The sequence below is a fragment of the Rattus norvegicus genome, chromosome 1, assembly GCF_021556685.1.
Source record: "Rattus norvegicus strain SHRSP/BbbUtx chromosome 1, alternate assembly SHRSP_T2T, whole genome shotgun sequence".
Classification (NCBI taxonomy): domain Eukaryota; kingdom Metazoa; phylum Chordata; class Mammalia; order Rodentia; family Muridae; genus Rattus; species Rattus norvegicus.
In genome coordinates, this window is record NC_141534.1 from 210,381,087 (window position 1) to 210,401,327 (window position 20,241).

At 51.6% G+C, this 20,241-nt stretch overlaps 1 protein-coding gene across 15 annotated transcripts; it reads right to left on the reverse strand.

The window, feature by feature from the left end:
* Nucleotides 1-272: 272 nt before the first annotated feature.
* On the reverse strand, nt 273-18,103 carry Ifitm10 (interferon induced transmembrane protein 10). 15 transcript variants are annotated; one of them, XM_087660442.1, is made up of 3 exons: nt 17,919-18,103; nt 15,290-15,652; nt 273-881 (listed from the first exon to the last, which is right to left on the reverse strand). In XM_087660442.1, the coding sequence occupies exons 2-3, from the start codon at nt 15,440-15,442 to the stop codon at nt 732-734; spliced, it is 303 nt and encodes a 100-aa protein (XP_087516568.1). In that variant the 5' UTR covers nt 15,443-15,652; nt 17,919-18,103; the 3' UTR covers nt 273-731. The 15 variants fall into 15 exon arrangements, 14 of the variants coding, with proteins under 14 accessions (XP_087516568.1, XP_087516520.1, XP_087516561.1 ...); XM_087660394.1 differs by having other exon boundaries at nt 15,200-15,652; XM_087660435.1 differs by having other exon boundaries at nt 17,298-18,103.
* Between the last annotated feature and the right edge of the window lie 2,138 nt (nt 18,104-20,241).

The following is a 20,241-nucleotide window of genomic DNA, read 5'->3' on the forward strand; positions in this document are numbered from 1 at the left end:
GCAGGGTTCAACCACCACTATAGGATGCTTCTCCTGGATACTGCACATCATCCATCCACCCACTCCATATGGGTGCCTGACTCTGTGAACTGTGTGGGACCCCTCCATCTAACCTCAGCATTCTGCACATCAACCTAAGACCACTTGGTTTCTGAGCAAGCCTCCTACGGAATTAGCTGTGTGCAGGCCCTGGGGGCATAGACAGCAAAACAGCACCCCCAAACCTCCAGGTGACATCTAGGCCCTGCTTGGAACACGGACAGAAGCTGAAGTTGAGCTGAGCACAAGTTTTAATGAAAGTTCACAGATACAAGAGCTTGGAGCAAGGGGTCACAGCTTGGAAGAAGTTGGGGGTCAGGAGTTTGGGAACCCCAGGTGCTGGCAGCCCCTATTTCAGGAGCTCCCATGTAAGCCCTTCTTGCTGGGTATCAGGTCTGAGGGGTCCAGGATCCTGGGCAGGGTGCATGGGTCAGGGAGGGCAGCCACTGGGAACCAGGCAGCATCATGGGAGGAAGCCCAGAGTCCCGGTGCCAGCAGGACAGAGGCAGGCGGCAGACAGGGTGGCTGGGAAGAGTGCTCTACTCGGTCGGGCACTCAGCTTCTGGTGGCCTTGATGCCATGCATGGCTCTGGGCCTTGGTGGGAGCCCATTCTGCCCCACATACTCAGCATCCTGAATCTCAGTGACCATCAGTCTCAGTGCTGGGTCTCCAAGACCCATTGCCTGCTAGCTCAGTAGTCAGTGAGCGGGTACCGCAGGAAAATGAAGATGAGGATGATGCAGGAGGCTGCCAATGCAGAACTGGTGATGTTAAACAGCCGTGCTGTCTTGGCATCCTCCACGGCTCCATTCAGGTCATTTAGGAGCTTCTTGTCCCGAACCTGGAGACAAAAGGAGGAGGAAGAGAGGTAGAGGTCAGAGGAGGCAGTGGAGTGAATGCCAGGAGAGGAAGAGAGAAGTCAGCCTAAGGAAGGAGGAAGAAACGAGGGAGATGTCAGAGGCCAGGAGGGGAGGAAGGCCAGCAAAGGAGGGGACAGTGGCCATCAGAGAAGGAGGAAGAGAGGCAGAAGTCAGGAGAGGAGGCAGGACAGAGGCCAGCAGACGAAGGGAGATAGAAGAGACTGAAGCCAATACAGGATTGATATGGAGATGAAGGAAGAGACCTGGAGGCCAGCAGAAGAGGGGGACAGAGGTCACCAGTGGAGGTAGAAAGAGGACAGAGGAGGGAGATTGTGGTGGTGGGAAGCAGGGGAGTAAGAGCTGAGTAATCTCAGGACTTCTGTTCTGCAAGCGCCTGCCTCTGGTCTGGGGAACATAGTCAATGAAAGACTCATCCTTCACAGTTTGTAAGTGGTGTCTAATCAGAGAAGAATGAGGAACACAGGATGCTCAGGAGGTTTTGCTGTTTTGTTTTTAAACAACAGCTCAGTGAGTCTGAAGTGATCTAGTGTAAAAGGGAAAGGTGACCCTGAGACACTGGATGCATAGTGAATAGAAGGACGACAGCAGAGACAGTGGGTGTGGGGTGTAATGACAAGTGTGCCCAGTGTGTTGTGACCAGTTGTAACCAGTTCCACCTAGCTAAACCTTAATGAGGAGGCTGAGTGGACAAGACATCCTCGGAAGATGGGGACAGAGCTGTCCATTTCTAAGAGGCTACCTGGTCAGGGCAGGCAGGCCTTAGGACAGCCCCTGTGAGCTACATCATCCTGAGTGCCAGCTGAGCCTGACGCAAGCTGAAATCGGAGCCTAGAATGGGGTATCGGATGAGCACAGACAGAGGTGGGGATAGCTCTATTCATGGACTGGGTTTGGCAAAAGAAGAAAGGTGGGCAGAGGACTTGGCCTGGCTGATGCCAGAGTTAGGGAAGTGGATACCTGAGGAGGAAATGTGGTGGGAGGGAAGGGTAGGGAGGGCAGTACGACTAAACAGAGGACAACTGAAGCCTGCCAGGAGGAGGGATGGTCCTGAGGAGGAAGAAGTGGTAAGACAGGAACAAGGAGAAGGGGGAGGCATGGGATGAGTACACAGCAATGGGCAGAAGGAGCAGGGAGGAGGAAGGACAGGGGTGGGGTAGAGTGACAGGAAGGGAAGGGACCCAGTAAAGGGCAGAGGGGTGACCCAAAAGGTGAGTTGGATAGAGAACGCACGTGGGGTGAAGGGCTGAGAGGTCAGAAGAGTAAAGGTAGGAGTGAGACTCTGATATGGGAGAAAACCAACATCTCTGTCACCCAGAAGGAGGCATGTCCCCATTTACTTAGCTCCCACAGTTGGAGTGAAATAGTTGATAAGATTTTATTGTTTTCTCCAGAAAATTAAATTCTCTCTTCCCTTGGATTTAGTAACGGCCCACTTTTTTTTTTCAACTGTAATGTAAAATCCTGTCCCTAACTGACACTTGCAGCTGTGTAGACATGTGGCTCTCTAGCAAGTGAGATTCCGTATCTAGTTCACCTACTCCCCTGCAATCATTAGCCAGGTGTTCTCTTTAACAAACCAGCTGTTCTACTTCCTCTTGCAAGCCCCTCCTCCAGGCTGCAGGTGTGCAATTGGAGCTCTGGGCCTGGGTTTTGCCTCTGGGGTGCCCACGGGTAACTTCACACAGTCACTGGGCTCTCTTGCTGCTCCAGGTGCTCGCCTGTGGTGTGGACAAAAAAAAATGTCCACTTCACAGTGTTGGAAAGGGCTTCATGGTTAACCTCATGTTTCTGTACAATTCTCAAGGCGAGACAACTATACATACCGAAATGAGCATCAAGTGAACAGTGTGAATGGTGAGCGTGTGTGTGTGTGTGTGTGTGTGTGTGTGTGTGTGTGTGTCGAGTAGATAAGGCAAGTAAGACCACTGGTGTGTTGATGTGTGTTAGATGGACAGGAGAAATGGGTAGGTAGATCTTGTCATATGCTGACTGAGTGAGATATGTACACAGAAGGACATATGTCAAATGGGAGTAACCAGAGGATAGACAGATACGAGTAGATGTTTGCTGTGGGGGTTCATAGATGAGTGCATGAATATGTGAGTGTGTTCTGGGTAAGTGGAGTAGGTGGTGTGAGGAGAGAGCACATGTATTGGATTGTGGGATACGGCGGATGTTTGGACAGGCACGTTGGGGAATAGTACTCTGTGTTATGTAGTAAGGATGGACACACAGAAGTGTGCTGGATGGGTGGGCCAGATGGGTTTGTGAAGGTGTGTCAGATGATAGAATTGGGGTGTGGCCTGGAGTAGTGCACTTCGTATCTTTGGGATGGATTCCTGGCATATCCGCTGGATGGGTGGAATGGGTAACCAGATTTAGGATGGCATGTGGGATGGGTGAAGGGAGAGAGGGAAGATGTTGAAAGAATATACCACTGACCAATGAAGGGGAGATAGGTACGGAGTCTTAAACTCATCAGTCAGCCAGCCAATCTCTACTCAGTGCCTGCCCTGTCGTACAGCTGTGTAACTGCAGCTGGCCTGGCACACGACAAGGAACAAAGCAAAACCTCTGTCCTCAGGGTTCACAGACCAGGCAAGGAGTCACAAGACACAAGGCAAGCATGGCAGGTACAGGTGGGCTAAGGAGATAGCTGAAGATGTTGGGGGCAGGGGGGAGGGTTGATGGTGTCCTGGGACAACCAGCCTCAGCAGATGTCCCAGACAGACTTCATGAGTGGATGTTTGTCAGGAGATTAGTGACAAGTTTGGTTCTGATGGGGTGTACTCCAGGAGGGAGACACACCAAGTGTGTGTGGGGGAACAGAGCTCCCTGAGGGGGTGGCTGGGCCAGTCAGGGGCTGCTATGGGAGGGCAGAGCACAGACAGGGAACAAAGGAAGCTGCCAAGAAGACATGGGGGCTTTGTGAAGACTTCTCAGAATGACATAGAGCCGGAAGAAAGGGAAGGCAGGACAGACTAGCAGAGCAGTTGGCTGGGGATTAAGATCAGGCAGGAAGGAGGTAGAGTCTGGCCCAGCGAGGGAAGGCTAGTCTCTCACATGGATGAGAGCTGTGGCGGTGAAAGTGGACTGGATCTCTGGATCTGTGTTCAAGGCAGCACTGAGTTCAGTGTGGGAGATGATGATGAGATGGCCTTGAGGGTAAAGCAAGAGAGGCTGCAGAAGGAAACCTGGGAGGCACGGGCTAAGGCGCTTGGTGGTGCAGGCCCCAGCACTAGTGAGAGCTGCTTTCTGGACTACGGCTAGACACCTGGAGAAGCAATGCCGCAGAGTCAGAAGCTCAGGGGTGAGGTGGAGAGATGAACATGTGAAAGGCACCACCACACATGTGGTGGTGATGAGACCACATTGAGGCACTGGGGGAGCTGGAGCCACCATGATGCAGTATTCAAAGACCAATTAGAGGACTTGGGAGAGTAGACAGAGGAACAACCAGAAAACAAAGAGGAACAAGGCGGGTGGGTAGGGCCAGAGTAGAACACTAGAGAAGCCACCAGAGGAAGGAAGACACATGAGGCCCAGTGGGGCCCAAGAAATGACAGATGATGTCTACTGTAGACAAAAAAAATAGAGGGTAGTAGTGGGGAGACCAGAGGGAAGCTGGGTGAGTCCATCAAAGCACGTACAGGAAGAAGATGAGGACATTGGGCAAGATGAGCAGATGAGTGGGGCGATCAATGGGCAGCCTTTTGGTGAATGGTGAATGGTGGTGGGCTGACAGATAAATCCATAAAGGGAAGGAAGGAAGGACAGGTGCTTGGGGGGCAGACCAGTGAGTGGGTACTAACTTAGCCTCTGGTGCTGAAAGAACAGGAAACAGGAAAGGAGAGGGAGGCCGATGGTGACCAGATGGCTAGGAAGTGCTGTGGGTATGTACCCCATCAACTTATATAATAAAGGTTCTGACCCCCAGAGATGGTAGGATGTGGGGCCTTGGAGGGTGAGGCAGCTCTCATCTAAAACAGACTCTAAGAGACTTTAACCCTTCCACTCTGTGGGGACTCACAGAAATGTGACTAAGCTTACACTCCAGAAGAGGGCAGACCTGACCAGAGCCTGACTGTGTCGAGGCCTTGTAAAGTTCCAGTCAGCCAAACTGTGTGGGGGTGGGGTGACCCAGCAGGCATGAACACATGAAGGATGGAAAAAAGAGAGGACATGTTGGGATAGTGAGTGAGCCCGAGGGATGCGTGAGAGGAGGAGGAAGGGAGGCCGGAGGGCACATGGGCAGGGGTTTAGCCTGTATGATAATTCTACAGGTACATACAGGTAGAATACATACATACAGGTAGAATGGTGGGCTGAGGAGTTAGACTAGACAGGGCAGAAAGGAGTGGGCTCACTTGGATAGAACAGACCAGCAGAGAAGGGAAGGAAGTGCTAGAAAGCAGACAGAAAGGCTGGGGATGGAATTTGGTTGGCCGAGTGCTTTAGCATGCACATAGCCCTGGGTTTGACCCTCAGCTCCACAAATAGATGTGTGTGTGTGTGTGTGTGTGTGTGTGTGTGTGTGTGTGTGTGTGTGGTGGGTGTGTGTGTGTGTGGGGGGGGTGTTACACACCTGAAAAGTCAGCACTTAGGAGGCGGAGGCCAGAGGACTGAGAATTCAAGGACATCTTTGGCTACATGGTGAATTTGAGGACAGCCTAGGCTAAGAGGAAGGGAGAGAGGGAGGGAAAAGGAGAAAGAAGAGAAGAGAGGGGAGGGGAGATGAAGAGGGGGAGAAGAGATGGGAAGAGAAGGGAAAGGAGGAGAGGGGAAGGAAGGGGAGGGGAAAAGAGAAGGGGAGAGGAGAGGAGGGGAGAGGAGAGGAGAAGAGAGGAAAGGAGAGGAGAGGAGAGGAGAGGAGAGGAGAGAAAAGAGAAAATCCAAGAAAGGAAGGAAAGGGTGGGCAGACAGGGGCTGAGGAAGCCTGGAGACAAATAAAAACAAGAGTTTGTGACACTCTGCTGGTGACCTGCAGGGAGCGCCTTGTAGCACTGTGTGTAGTTTCCCAGTTTTTTCAGTGGCACTTACTTCACAAGGTCTTGTTGTCATTAATTAAAATATTCAATGTAATCGTGTGAGGTTGGGGCCATGCCTGGAGGCCTGGAATATGCTAAGAGCCCAACCATCACGTGATAGTTTATAGTTGTCTTGCTAATGGGAGACTGGAGGGGGGATTGAAAGAGTGGGGGGGGGGGGGGAAATGAGGTAGACAGTGGGTGGGAGGGCAGAGGAGAGCAGTGGGGTAGCCTAGCAGGTTAACAGAGCAGAAGAAGGAGAAAGAAAGGGCAATATATGCTCCATGACCAGAAATGGGGGGATGAGTAGATCTTGTGGCTGACATTTTTGAGGAAGCAAGCAGCTGGGTAGGTGAGTTTATTGGGTTATGAATGGTGGAAGCTCAAGGGCATGAACTGGCAGATTTATAATGGAGATAGAGTGATTCTCCCATGATGCCTTTCACCCGTGTGAATGGCACATGTACACTTTAGGCTGATTGGGCAAGAACTGTCCTGGCAAGTATCTCCAACCTCCTCTAGCTCCTCTCGCTCTGAGACTCCATCAGGACAGTCTGTTGTCTGAGTCTCAGACCTGGGAGCTCCTTTGTCTGCAGGTTCAATGGAACGTCAGAGAAAATTTCATCTGACACAAAGTGGACGCTGTACTGAACGTGTGTGCTCCCCCCTTCCCTAAGTGATATGATACAGTAGAACAATAACTGCCCTTTCTTTTAGCAAGGTTATATGTCAGATGGAGATGGTATTGTGGTCATGCAAGCATGTGTGTGGAATCTAAACAACACCTGGCTGCTCTAAATAAGGACCTGTGAGTCTGTGAACTTGGGTGTCTGTAGAACCAATCTCTGTGTTCTAAGAGAAGGTAGAAGTAGAAGGCTTCCTCACCCAGGGTCACTTGGAAGCTTTTCCCACGTGGGTTCCAAGCCCCATCTCACTGCATCCTTAGTCTGTCCCCACATGGAAACTTCATCACACGAACTCACTCACAGTCCATGACAGTGCCCTCACTGTGGAAAGCAAGGCTATGTCTCAGGCTTGTCTGGTTCCCTCTGCTGTTTCAATCACACAGGCTATGGAACTTTGTCCCTGGGCTTCTGCAAGGCCTCTTCCCATCCTGTGACACACACTTCCTCAGACAAACGCGTCTATGGCCTGGACCACCTTGGGCTTACACTCAATACACCAACATGGACTTCTGTCTGAGCCCACTTTGTATGACATAGCAATCCCAGCCACTCTCCTTGGACTTCACAGATGACATTACCACCGACATCAATGAGTTTTGTGATGGTCTGAGTTCCCTGCCAGAGGGAAGGCTCCTATGGGCAGGGACTGTGTGGCCTGTCCCTCATCATTCATTGGGCAGTCATTTGCTGCATGAGAAGTATAGTGGGTAAGTGCTGGGGCATTCTGAGGAATCGATGACTAACTACATGGTGAGCTACACAGTTTAATGAGTGGCCATAATGGTGACATCATAGGAGGGGGCAAACGAGAAGACGAGGAAGAGGGCATAAGTTTCAAGGTAAAGAAAGATGGGGACTGGAAAGATAGCTCGTTTCTTGTAAACTGTTCATGCCAAACAATCAAGAAGTCCTGCATTTGATCCAAGGAACCTGTGCTTAATGCCAATCATAAACAGCCAGGGAGGGGCTGGAGAAAAGACTCCGAGCACTTTTTGTTCTTGCAGAGGACTCCGGTTCAGTTCCCAGCACCTAAAGGGTAGTTCACAAACATCTGTAATCCAGTTCCATGGTACCTGACAGCCTCTTCCTGACCTCCTTGGGCTCCAGGCATATGCATGGTACACATCCATACATGTGAGCAAAATACGCATGTACATAAAGCAAAATCAATAAATCTCAAACTATGCTTTTCAAAATTCAGGCCTAGCAGCACACGCCTATAATCTCAGCTCTGGGGAGACAGAGACAGGCAGATTGGTGAGGTTTGATGGATACCCAGTCAAACTTAACTGTTGATCCCCTGGTCACAGTGACAGAACTCATCTCAAAAGGCAAAGTGGGGTTCTGAGGAGATGGCACAATGGACTAAGGCACCTGCTGTCAAGGGAAACAACCTGGGTTCAGCCCCTGTGATCTGTGTGGTGAAAGAAGAGAATAAACCCCTGTAAGCTGTCCTCCCACCTCCACACGATACATGGCAGTGAATGAAATGTGTCTTCACACAAACACAGAGCGTATGTATTTTTTTAATGAATTGGATGGATTCTAAGGAATGACACTTGAGGCCGACCTCTGACCTCCACATTTATGCTTGCTTACACACATGTGGATTAGCATGCATACAAATATGCACACACACACACACACACCACATTGTAGATGAACATAGACATGCACACCCAACACAAACACAGAAAGGAAGTGAGATGGATAAGCATGTGGTCCTAGGGCAAGACCATAGAAAGAAGAGGGTGGGGAACAGACATGATGGGGAAGAAAGTACATGGTAGGTGTGGGGTGACCAGACGGTGGAAGAGGCAGGTGGCTGTGTGATGGTTTGACTATGCTTGGCCCAGAGAGTAGCACTATTAGGAGGTGTGGCCTTGGGGTAGATGTTCCCTTGTTGGAGTAGCTGTGTCACTGTGGGCGTGGGCTTTAAGACCCTCATCCTAGCTGCCTGGAAGCAGCCTTCTCATAGTGCACTTCAGATGAAGATGTAGAACTCTCAGCTCCTCCTGCACCATGCCTGCCTGGATGCTGCCATGCTCCCGCCTTGATGATAATGGACTTAGCCTCTGAGCCTGTAAGTCAGCCCCAATTAAATGTTGTCTTTAGAAGCGTTGCCTTGGTCATGGTGTCTGTTCATAGCAGTAAAATCCTGACTAAAGCAATCTGTGTGGAGTAGCAGGATAATAGTTCAAGGAGGGAGGATGGAAGAATGCAAGGGGTGATCCATGGATAAAAGACAAAATAAGAAAAAGTGGGAAACCAAACAGACAGATTGGCAGGTAAACCACAGTAGAATCTGTGTTGGTGCTTGTGGCCTTTTTCTTTCCACTTTTCTGCCTTCTTTCATTTTCTTTTTTTTTTTAAAAGACGGGTCTTAACTGAGGCTGACCTTGAACTCTAAATCCTCCTGCCTCTGACTCCCAACTATTAGGATTTCAGGTATGCACATCTGGCTTTTCTAGAGTGTGTCAGTCTCTAAAAATAAGAGAGGGTGAAACAATGGAGGAGCACAGGAGATGGCTGACAAGCACATGGCTGAGACATTAGGTATGTAGTGAGACAAGTGGGAAGGGAGCATGTGCAAGTATGTTCACAGCCACACATAGACCCAGGAATTACTGCATGCGACAGACAGAAAGGGAAGAGTCTGGCATATAGGAGAGGGGGAAGAAGAAACAAGAGAGAAGATATTTGGGTGGGCATAAAACCGGAGGAAGGACAAATGTTTGAGGTTAATAGATTTGTACATTGATGGATGGATGCCAGAGTAAAATTCTATACAAGGAGGAGGGAGCAGAGGGTCATGAAGGTTGGCATGAGGAGAGGTTAGATGGATGGGTGGATGGATGGATGGGTGGATGGATGGATGGAACAATCATAAGAAGAAATGACTTTAGTAAGTTGCTGCCCTGACATATCATATAAAGCAATGTCTTGCAGCCACACTTTGGTGAGGGTGGGAAGAGTAGCTTCAGGAGGAGAATGAAGCATGAATGTAGTTAAACTTACGTAAGAAGAGTCTCACAGAAACTATTGGTATGCTCTGAACCGTGAACATGTGGGTGTGCGACTGCGCACGGAGAATGAAAGAGATAGAGGGAGGGAGGGATGAGAGATAGGGAAATGGATGAGCTGACTGTAGTGACTGGCTGGAGAGCACTGGGAATGGGAAGAAGAGCAGGAAGAAGAGGGGAAGAAAAGAATGAGCAGAGGGTCAGAGGATGAACACATCTGTGGAGATGAATGCTTGATATGTGGACGGATAGCATTGAGGGATGATTGGGAGAAGCAAGGGAGATGAGGAGGGAGTCTGGTTAGGAAGGCAAGCAGGTGGGTGTGTGGAAATGCATGAGAGTATGGATAAATTCATGAAAACACCAGGGGGGCTAGGCAAGCAGGTGGATAAATAAATTAAATCCATAAATACAGTGGATGGACAGATGATGAGTCTAGCCTGTGAAGCTGAAGGGGGGAACTACAAAAGAGGAGAGAAAACTAATGTGGACAAAAGGATACGCAGGTGGGAAACAGGAAAAGAAACTGGGGTGGATTAACTGAGAGTGGAAAATGCAAACGAGGAAAGCTGAGTGACAAAAGGCATGCACGGCTACTTGGTGTGGACGAACGGAGGGAAGAAGGGAGGATATAGCAAAGCATGAATCAATGGGGAGCAGTGAGCATACTGATCGGGCTGGTGCGTGAAGTGAGGCTGTTGTGAGAAAATGACATTAGAGAAACAGTTTAGTGAGTCAGTGCTGAGGTTGGTAAGGATGGGAAGGGACAGTAGGAGAGTCAGAAGGACAATGACTATGTGTCAACATGTGAGGGAAGTATGAACTGAATGTAGTGAACAATGTGGAGGATGGATTGACATAGCCGTGTATCACTTAATGAGGAGTGTCTGAGAAACTCCAGATGACCTCATCATCTGTAAACATCACAGAGTATCTACACAGAATCAGCTATGGCACTACTAGGTGATGAAGTCTTGTGTATGTGACCTGATGTTGCCTGAAACATCATTCTATTATGACACATATGACATTACATGTCATATATGAGTGAGTAAGTGGCTGGGACAACTACATACATGGATGAGTGGTAGGTGAGTAGATGGATGGGTTGTGAATGCATAGAGGGTGAGCTTATGAGTAATAGAGTGCATAGACAGACAGTTGGGTAAAAATGCAAACAAGTGGATAGGAGGATGGATGAGGTGTGGATAGAAGGATGGTAGATGGGTAGATGGTTGGGCCAATGGATGGGTGGATGGATGAGCATGTGGATGGGTAGAAGGGTGGGTGGATGAATGGTGGTGTGGGTGGGTAGATGGGTGAATGAACAGGTGAGGGCTGGATGAGTGGGTGGACAGATGGTAGATGAGCAAATAGGGTGATGGTTGTGGTGTGTATAGATGGGTGAGTGGGTGAATGGATGGATGACCACATGGGCAGATGGTTGGGTAAAGAGATATATTAATAGCTAGGTGTGCATAAGTATGATGTGGATAAATAAATGGTACATGGGTAGACGAATGCATAAAGAGGTGGGTGTGGTGTGAATAGATGGATGGGTAGATAGATGGGTGGAGGATGGATATGTGGGAGGATGAATGGCTGACTTAGTGGATGAGTAGATGGATGAATGAATAGATGGGTAGATGAATAGATGGATGGGTATGGGATGAATGGGTAGGTGGATGGGTGGGTAGATAGATGGCTTGAAATAGAAACTTCTTTGGAAAGTCAGTTATGTCAAATGATGTTTTGCTGGAGCACACAGGTGAAAGGATGTCTTGCTAAAGCAAACTCGTGAAAGACTGTTTTCCTGAAGCAGACACAGGTTAAAAGATGTTTTGATACAGCAGACACATGAAAGGATGCTTGATGAAGGAGTATAAATATGACCCCACAGACAGTGGGAGACAGGTACTGAGCTTTGGTTTGTTTTGTTCCACCTCACTGTGTTTTGCTAACACCATACAAGTATTGGTTTGCCTTATACAGTGTTGTCGAGCTCAACCTGTCCTAACACCACCATTGAGAGAAACTCTCCCAGGAACTGCTCCTGAGGTTCCTGCAGTAGCTTGCTGCCTGTCAGACCCTGCCTTAAGCTAGTTGGTGAGTATGGCAGTTTCTTCAGGATTGAACTACAGCAGCCTGGTGTCTCTTTGCTGAAAGGACAGTACTGTAGCTGCTGGTTCATGCCTGGTGTCTGCCTGCCTAGAAGGCTGGTCTTCAGCTGCTGAACCGTATTTGGTGTTTGCCACAGGACTGAACTGGGCCCAAGAAGATCAGGCTGGCCTCAAAAGAAATATTGCTGAACAGGCCTACTTCCCACATATCCTAATGACTTGTCTGTTATACACCTCTGCTGAGTGGTGGGCTAGAAAAGAGGCTGAACCCTTATTAAAAGTCGGTTGCAAAATTGAATGCCTACCATGGATAGTTGAATGGATGGGCTGGTAGCATTGACATTCAGGAAGGATGACAGACAGATGCATACATACGAAACCCAACCAGAATCTACCCTCCCAATCCACTCTTTCAGGTGTTCCCGTTTCAGGAAGTGTCCATGCCTCCTAAGGTCCAACCAAGCAGCTGCCTTGCTGCTTGCTGGCTGCACTGCACTGCCTCCCTTGTGCCTCACAGTCTGATCCCCACAGAGGATGTTCATGCTTGGTGTCTGCTCCTTTCTCCAGGTAGAACTTGCCTTCAGTCATCCTTCAAAGCCCACAGGAAATACCTCCTCCTCCCAGAAGCCCTTGCCTTGAACCTTACTTGGCCCCAAGTCCAGGGTGATGTTTTCCTCTCCTGAGACAATGAACTATATATCTCCTCTGATGGCATCCTCTATCCAACGAATGCCCTCAGACCTCTCCTATAATGGTTACCATGCTTTGGACACTGGAAGTCTGGTCCTGAGGGTGAGTCAGGCAGATGTCAAGGAAAATAGGTCTTAGAGACTCTGCAGGAGAGACACAGGTTTCATACAAAAGTACCGGGCTGGAGAGATGGCTCAGTGGTTAAGAGCACTGACTGTTCTTCCAAAGGTCCTGAGTTCAAATCCCAGCAACCACATGGTGGCTCACAACTATCTGTAATCAGATCTGATGCCCTCTTCTGGTGTGAAGACAGCTATGGTGTACTCATATAATAAAAAAATCTTAAAAAAAATACAAAAGTACCTGTGAGCCAGTGTATGCACACAGCAGACAGCTGTGTCTCCCCCCATCAGCCCACCTGCACCACCTGAACACAGGATGGCTTGAATAGCATTGTCTCTATTTGTGAACAGATAAGGGAAGGGCTTAGCAAGGAAAGGTGGCTAGAAAACCAGCCCCAGGTCCTCCTGACCTCTGTTCCATCCACTGTCCTTGGGCACACTTGTGATGGGCTGCATGTGTGGCAGGCACAGCTAGTTAGAAGGCTTCACAGCCTAGATGCACAGATGGATTGATTTTCAAGCATCAGGATCAGAGTTTCTGACCCTGCACATCCTTCCAAGAAGCCCCAAGGCCTGTCCACTCTTCCTGGGGAAGACCTCAAGGAGCAAACAAGGGAGAGAAATTGAGCCCTCTCTCCCCTCCAAAGTGTCAACCTCACATCCCAATACAAACTCATAACCATCCAGAAATGCCTGACCTACCTACAACCCACACCAGATGGGCTACCCTGCCCAGTCAGCCAGAGACAGCCTGAGCCAGGGGAGGAAGGAACAGCTCCCGGACCAGAGCCCAGGCAGCCATGCCCAAACCCTCAGGCTGTAGACAGCACAGGGAAAGAGGGCACCAGGGGGAGGCTATGTTCCACTAGCAACCTGGCAATGGTGCCCTCTGCCTGGCACTGCCCCAGAGAACAGAGCTGAGCTGGCCTTAGGACATCCCAAGTCCCTAGGTCTTCTCATGTTGTCTCTCAGCACAAGCAGTCATACATACACACACACACACACACACACACACACACACACACACACACACACACATCTATGGTGCGCTTACATGCAAACACATATTGATTCAAACATGTGTCCATTCACAATATACACCTAAGTGAATACAGGCATGTGATTAGGCTGGCACCCCTCACATGCAATTAGACATACATTTCTATTTATGTACATGCACACTCACACACTGTTGCACTTGCTTACGCATGTGCATATGTGCATGCACATGATCACATGCATGAAATAACACTTAGACCTACACTCAAGCATCCACACTCCATATAAACATCCATGCAACACACTCAAACGCACCCATTCATACTCTCCACACGCACACAGTGCATTATACAGTGTGAGCACATGAGTTCATGCATGATTACATGATCTCACAGACATGCCTATTCATGTACACAACTCGCATGTGGTACATGTGAAGGTGAGGAACCCTGGAGAAGGCATGCTGATGGTGTGATATGCTGAGTATGAGTCAGGAAGAAAAGAGGAGAGCCCAGTGGCCAGGCATGTGATACAGGGCAAGGTGGGACTCATGCCTGCATATGAATCACGGGCTGAGCTGCCTGGGGATCCTTCCTCCCAGGTCAGTCTTACCCTCACTTTTAAATCCCTGCAGCACCCTTCTTTCTGCTCTCCCAGCCCCTGGCACCCCTCCTCGCCAGGCAGCTGCGATTTCTGGACTGCATCTGGCTTGGGCCATTCAAGTCTGGGCTCAGGAAGTGATGATCTGTGTAATTGTGAGCCAAACCCTTCCTTCCGGAGATGCAGGATGGGAGGAGGGCACCCAGGCACCATTCCTGCACCCTGCGGGTGTGGCTCCAACAGTCCAAGAATGCTCAGTCCTTACCTGGGATGCAAGGGCTGAGACACTGAAGCTGTCTATCACATTTTGTCCCCAGGCCCAAGTTGTGTTTGTTTCTCTCGCTTTGTCATGGGAAAGAGTAGGGGTAGGAGTGGAGAAGGGGTTCCCAAGGCTTGCCACCCTGCTCTGTCTTCACCCACCGACTCCTCGTACAAAAGGGAGTTGGACCTGGAAGTTGTAGCCACTGTGGGTACAGGGTGGGTGGGGTTAGGATGTTTTCCAATTTTCCCCCCTGGCCAGTCTGGTCATCAGGCTTTGGCCTTCCACCACAGACCTGGCTGGTAAGCTTAAGTGCCTGGCAACAGAGCTTCCAGAAAGGGGCCAAGGAAAGAGGTTCTGCAAGAGCCCTAAGATGACCCCTTCTGCTTTCCATGGGCACAGGATTTCAAGCCCCCCGGGCTCCTTGCAATCTCGGTCACATTTACCTAGGTATGGCTACTGGCCACATTGACTCCCATGTCCCCCGACCAAAGGACAGAACATTGAGCTCTGAATGCCTGTTCTCAACGACTTAACTAAGTATAAAGCAGACAACCCTACCCCACTCCCCAAACTGGGTCAGGCTTTCAGGGAAGGGAAGGGGTAACCCTTTGCTCCCAGCCCAGAGCCTTGCCTCTTTGAATCTGTAAGAGGTCTCCTGATTGGGCTTGCATGTTCTACCTTGGGCTCCACTAAGTGACATTACATTCTGCTAGCCCCCATAACCCTGCCCACCCCCTGCCCAGGCTCACTTTGAGGGAGTAGGCCAGAGCAATGAAGCCCAGGCAACAGAAGTTGAGGTAGACGAAGTTGAAGATGGACCACAGATAGTAGTCGTTCACCTCTGTGGTGTCGGGGTAGACCTCGATGACTGTTGTGGGGTTCGTCATGGTCTTCTTCTCAGCTAAGTGCTTGCAGGCTTGCGGGACACCCGATGCCCGAACGCTGTCTGTCTTGCTGCTTTTAGACTCCATAGGAAACAGGGTGGGTGCCATGGGGGGCGAGGCTGAAGGCTCAGGAGCTGGAGCTGCTGCAGCCTGCAGGGCAGGAGGCTTGGAAACACAGGCGAAGCAGCCCTTGGGCGAACCTGCTGGTGGCCTGGGAATCCAGAAGGCCCCGTCCAGGGGGACTCGGGCTTCCTGGGTGCCGTCCGTGGTGCTAGCCGGGGCTCCCAGCAGGGCTGGGCACTGGCTGGGGCCCTGGGCCTGGAGGGAGGGACAGAGTGAGGAGTTGCTGGGCTCTGTGCGCCCAGTAACACCCACCCTGGAGCCTTGCAGCATCTCCCCTACAGTCCCATAAATGATCTTCAGGAGATGGAAATCCCCGCGAGGTTGCCAGCTGCCAGTCTGCCTGCCACCTGCCTCCCCCACCCAGCCAGCCACAGCCAATACCAAAGCCATTCGCAGTAGTCTTGGCAAGCACATCAGGGCTTTTCATCGCTTTGCCATCTGCGCCTACTGACACACACAACAGCACCCCCTCAGCACCCTGAGTGACACCCTGTTGCGATAAGCAGAGCGCCCCGCATCTCCACGCACTCAGGGCATTCAGACCTACAGTGACACTGCTCTAGTCACCAACTGGCAGAATGAAAAGCGCTCGCTGAAGCACATACACACCAAGACGCACCACACACACCATCACCGGCCTCCAGCCCCAGCACACCCGCGCGCCCAGACGTGCCAGGTAAACAATTGCCCACCCAGACAAGCAGCGCTACACACCACCCCACAGGCTCAGGCACATCACCAGTGGATCCACGCAGGTGCAGGACTACAAACTCGCGCTCATCGCCTCCCAAAGCCAACAGAAAGCGGCACCGGGAGACCCTAAGAGCGCACACTGTCAAGCCTCCCCTCTTGTCCCCCCACCCCCATCCCCGTGTCACCAGGAGACCCACAATGACACTCTGCGAAATAGACAGTTCCAAGAGACAGCTTGGCGCCGGAGCTCTGCGCCACTAGGCGCACCCGGCGCCCGTGAGATGATAGCAGGGGGCTGTGGCAGGGCTGGGTGGCCCCTAATCTAACCGTTGGTTGCAGCAGCCACCAGTACCGCTCACCTACTGGCGACTCGGCGAGTGGGTCGGACCCCTGAGCCTCGGAGCGCGCGTCCTTCCGCTCTCCCGGGCCGCTGTCTGCCCGCTGATCGCGTCCCAGCGGCCCAACCTTGGGGGCGGGGAGCGAGCGGGGCTGGCGCCGCTGCCTCCCCCGCTGCCCGCGCGCGCTCCGCAGCGCCAGGCCGGCCGTGGCTGCAGCCAGAGCCTGACTCACGGCAGCGTCGCAGACACCTCCGCCTCCTCCCTAGGGAGGGAGGGGGCCCGCTAGCCCGGAAGCCAGGACCCCGGGGAGTCCGGAGCAGGGCAAGGCTGACACCCCTCTAACCCATCAGCTGCATGGTTCCCATATCCACCGACCACCAAGCCGCTGCTACCCTACTCCACCTGTGCTCAAATGGGTCCTCAGGTCCTGGCAAGTCTGTCTGCTGAGCACTCCACTTTGTTCCCATGGTTGCCCTCCCTCTCCCTACATTTTATCCACTGAGCCTTCTTAGTCCCAAGACCTGTGCCTTCAGAACCCTTTACCTAGCAGCTCATCCTCTTGCCCTGTTGAGTCCCACCTGCCACTCTCAATCCTATGACAGTCCTAGCCTTTTCCCATGAGGCCCTGTCCTGGTATCAGCTTTTTAAGCTCTCACCCACCTCTCTCTTTCTTGTTCCTGCCCAGCTGATCTCCAACCTCACTATTAGCTGAGCCCTGCCTGAGCGGCTCTAGTCGCCATCCCTAATCAGGCTTCGTTTTGGAATCTCTGGTCCCTTGAAGTCTATAGACGGCAGTTCATAGTTCCTACCTGATTGGGGATGCAACACCAAACCCCAGAGGAACGCCATCTTCATTCAGTCCTGTCTCCCAAGCCCCCAAGGTCAATGTCCAGGGCTTTTTCCTTCAGAGTCCAAGTCCAGGCCCTTCACCAACAATCTTCAGAGTCCTGCTCTGAACCCCACTCTTGGAGTTCCTGTCTCCCAAGTCTGACCCTAGCAAGCTTGGCTCAGTCATTCTGATCCTGTTCATCATAAGTGGGGCTTGAAATATCTGACCTGTAACAGGCTTGCCTACCCCTGCTTCACAAGTTCCCCTCTGCCCTCAGGGACAGGTGTGCTACTCAGAAGCCTGGTTCCTCCCAGACACCGCTCTGCTGGCCTCCTTGGAGCTTAGTTCATGTACCTGCTCATGGCCTTTCTGACCCCCATCCTGGGTCCTGACACTGCTCAGTCCTTATACAGACTTGCCCTCACACAATACTGTCCTCTAAGGCTCAGTCCCAAGCAGTTTCTTCTCTCCCCACCTTACCCCCATCCTCAGTCTTTCTTGGGCATTTGTCTTCAACTAATCCCCAGCTCCAGATATGCCCCAATGGGCTTCCTTTGCCACAGAGAGCCCCCAATTGCCTTCACTCCCTCAAAATCCCTACCTCACCATGTGGAGGTGGAGTTCTCGTAGGTCCTCTTCACCCTACTCTGAAGTTCCCAAACTCTGTGCAAAAGTCTTGTTTTCTGCCTTCCTCTCTCCATCCCTTTCTCCCTAGCTCTTCTCTGGGACCCTTTCCCAGGCTGCTTAGACCCTAGTCTTTCTGGTCTCCTGGAACCTGGGCTCTCTGAACCCTGAGTCCTTCTTCAAGGCCTGGTCTCCTGATTAAGCCCTGCCCCATGCCAAGATCCTCCCTTTCCAGCCCAAACCCCACCTCTGACCCCTGCTGACCCCTGGCACAGCTCATTTCTGCATATCAGGAATTTTCAGTGCGAAGTGGATCTAAATGTAGGGGGAAAAAAAAGCCACCCTCCTTGAGTGGGTGGAATTAATTTCCACACCGGCAGGGACCCCTCCCACCTTTTCTTGGCTTTCTTCTGGGCACTCCCTCATGGAGCCTAGCCTTGTTCATCCAATAAGCCTGGGGGCAAGTGGGCTGTGCCAGGAAGTCAGTTCTCCCTCATCCAACTCCACCACTCCTTTGGATCCCAAGGGCCTGACAACCAAACATGTCTGCAAGTGGCTGTGTACCACCCAACTAATTACACCCATGTGCACTCTGGAGACCCTCCTCACCACACAACCTGGGTCAGGTGCTGCCCTTGGCACGTTCAGCCTGTAAGCCTCAGACTTCAGGAAGCAGAGGGTTGGTCCTTTGGCCTTCAGGGCAGGGTCCGTTCAAGGTCAATGGCAAGGTGAAGGCTGAGTCAGGATCCTCTTCCCAAAAGTCAGCTTTAGGGCTCTGAAGTCCGTGTCCCAACTCTTACACCTTCAGCTGGTGAGGGAAAGGCTTGGGTATGGTCTGGCCTCATTAATGCCCTGGTCAGGGGATTGAGGGGAAGAAACACCCACGAGAAAGCTAGAGTACAGGGTTTTATAGCTAGATTTCCTAGCCCTGCCTGCAGCCAGGGTCCTGATTCTTGCCAGGGCCTGAAGGCGCACGCAATCGGATGTGAAGGTCATTCTGCTAAGAGACGGATGTGAACCCTGAGCTAGAGTCCAGGGTCCTCCCCAGGGCATCCCTGGGTGGTGGTGGTGGCGGCGGCGGCTGGCGGCTGCGGGAGCAGCAGCAGCAGGCAGGCCTGGCAGTGCAGCTCAGCCTCAGACCCACAGGGGAGGGAGGAGCTGTGTAAAGCTTTGGTGCACAAGCCTTTGATAACACTAGTCTCCAGAAGCCCTGCCAGGCCCTGTGAGACTCCTTGCTCAGATTTCAGAGAACACTGGGTACATGTTCACTGGCCTTCTGGCAGCCCTCCTCAGTCTGGCAGCCCTCCTCAGTGGACGTTCCCCAGAAGTGGCTTTACAGGGCTCAGCTCTGGGACATATCCCCCCACCCCAAAAGTCCCCTATTGAAAACAATGACTGCCACTGCCCAGCAGGCAAAGGGTGCCAGGACAACCCCAAAAGGTTACAAGAGTCACACTTCCCTATATCGTGCTCCTGCTAGCATGGGGAAGGGGCTCTAAGACTCCAGAGCGGATTCCAAAAGGGATCTCTCTCCTACCAGTAAGGAGTCGCCAACTCCTGTTTAAAACCCTGCTGGTTGCCTTCACTGTTGTATTTGAACCTGTGTTCACCCACTTCTCCCCCTGAAGCCCAACCTTCACACCAATGCTTCTAGAACAACTGCAGCCCATGAAAAGGAAGTTCTGACCTCTGAACTCAAAGACCCCAGGCAGGCAGGCAGGTAGGTTCCAGCACTGGCTTGACTCAAAAAAGCACAAGGCTGCTTCTTGGGCCTGGCACAGCCCCAGGCAAGGAGACTGTCCAGGGCACTCAGCACCAGCAGATGGCTTTTCTGACCCAGGCCTAAAGGACTGACTGTTGAAAAGGGAAAGTATGGAGCCCAAGATTCCCATAAGGCTTATTCCACTTCTTCTGGGAATAGGCTGATTCCCTGGCAAAGCACAGCAGGTGCTAGCCTGGCCACCTCTGAAAATGATTCAACACAGGCCCTAACCCAGAATTCTAGGCCTGCTTCATGGCCTCTAGCCAAGGCCACATCCGGCCTCTGACTACTGCCTGAGGTCCCAGAACCTGCCAGTTCTAGACCAGACTCATCTTGCCCACAAGGCCAGAGAGCAAGCCAGAGCCTCAGGAGTCCCCTCTGTTCACTGGCCTGGTGCCGAAAGCCAAACCTGCACCCACCACCAGCAGCCAGCCTGCCATTGAATTAGCCCTCAGTAGCACTGGGTCCCCCTGGTCTAGCTACCTCCATCCCTAAGACCCCAATTCAGGAACAGTACAGAGCACACCAACAACAGAGA